This window comes from Aplysia californica, unplaced genomic scaffold (genome assembly GCF_000002075.1).
Source record: "Aplysia californica isolate F4 #8 unplaced genomic scaffold, AplCal3.0 scaffold01562, whole genome shotgun sequence".
In the NCBI taxonomy this organism is placed as follows: Eukaryota; Metazoa; Mollusca; class Gastropoda; order Aplysiida; family Aplysiidae; genus Aplysia; species Aplysia californica.
In genome coordinates, this window is record NW_004798832.1 from 41,372 (window position 1) to 42,282 (window position 911).

Sequence of the window (911 nt, forward strand, 5' to 3'; positions counted from 1 at the left end):
CACACACACACACCACACCACACCACACCACACCACCCCACACCACACATACACATACTCACACATACACACACATACACACACAAATACACACACACACATACACACACACACGCACACAACCACACAGACATAATTCATGCACATACATAATACCTGTAATACATGCACTCACATACACTCATGTGTCCCTAACAATTATGCTCACATTCCTTCTTTCCGTAGGTGCACTGACACAACTCACCTGAGAACACATCAGCTTGTAGTCTGGGTACTTCTCCATCAGTCTCAGACTGCAGGACCAGGACCGGGCGCATTTCCTGATGGTCTCCGCATAGGGCCACAACCAACCTTGAACAGAGTTTCATGTAAAGGCTTGTCTTCAGTTAAGTACATTGGCATGTATTCAATTAAATTGAATGTGTATAAATCTAACACCAAAAAAATGCAATACGTAACATTTAGATGAGTATTAATATAAATAGATTAGCTTTACTTATGAATTTCATTGAGTGCCAAAGAATCAAACTAAATGGTTTGGACATCTAGTCAGAATGTTACAGATAAAACCAGCTGCAAGATCATATCACATCAGTGAATATGGCTTCAAATCAAGAGGAAGACCAAGAAAGACCTGGCTGGCTGGGTTTAAAAAGGTCCTTAATCAACATGCAATATCAATCACAGACGCCACACATTAAGCACAGGACCGTCACCTGCACACCTCCCCTCAACATTTTAAGGATACCAAAGCAAGGAAAAAGAAAAAGTAAGTACTGCACAACACAGAAGAATGTACAGCATACATATGAGCACTGAATAGGTATAAAGCACAACATAGATTATCAAACTCTGAAACAACTCATGTATACGCACACACACACACACACACACACACACACACACACACA

At 40.8% G+C, this 911-nt stretch overlaps 1 protein-coding gene across 1 annotated transcript in view; it reads right to left on the reverse strand.

Moving 5' to 3' along the window:
* Positions 1-911, reverse strand: part of LOC101852078 (alpha-mannosidase 2C1) — a gene marked incomplete at both ends in the record, with an annotated part of 37,935 nt that overhangs the window by 31,069 nt on the left and 5,955 nt on the right. Inside the window, 1 exon segment of the mRNA XM_005113029.2 lies at positions 245-351. Coding sequence (XP_005113086.2) covers positions 245-351 — 107 coding nt within the window.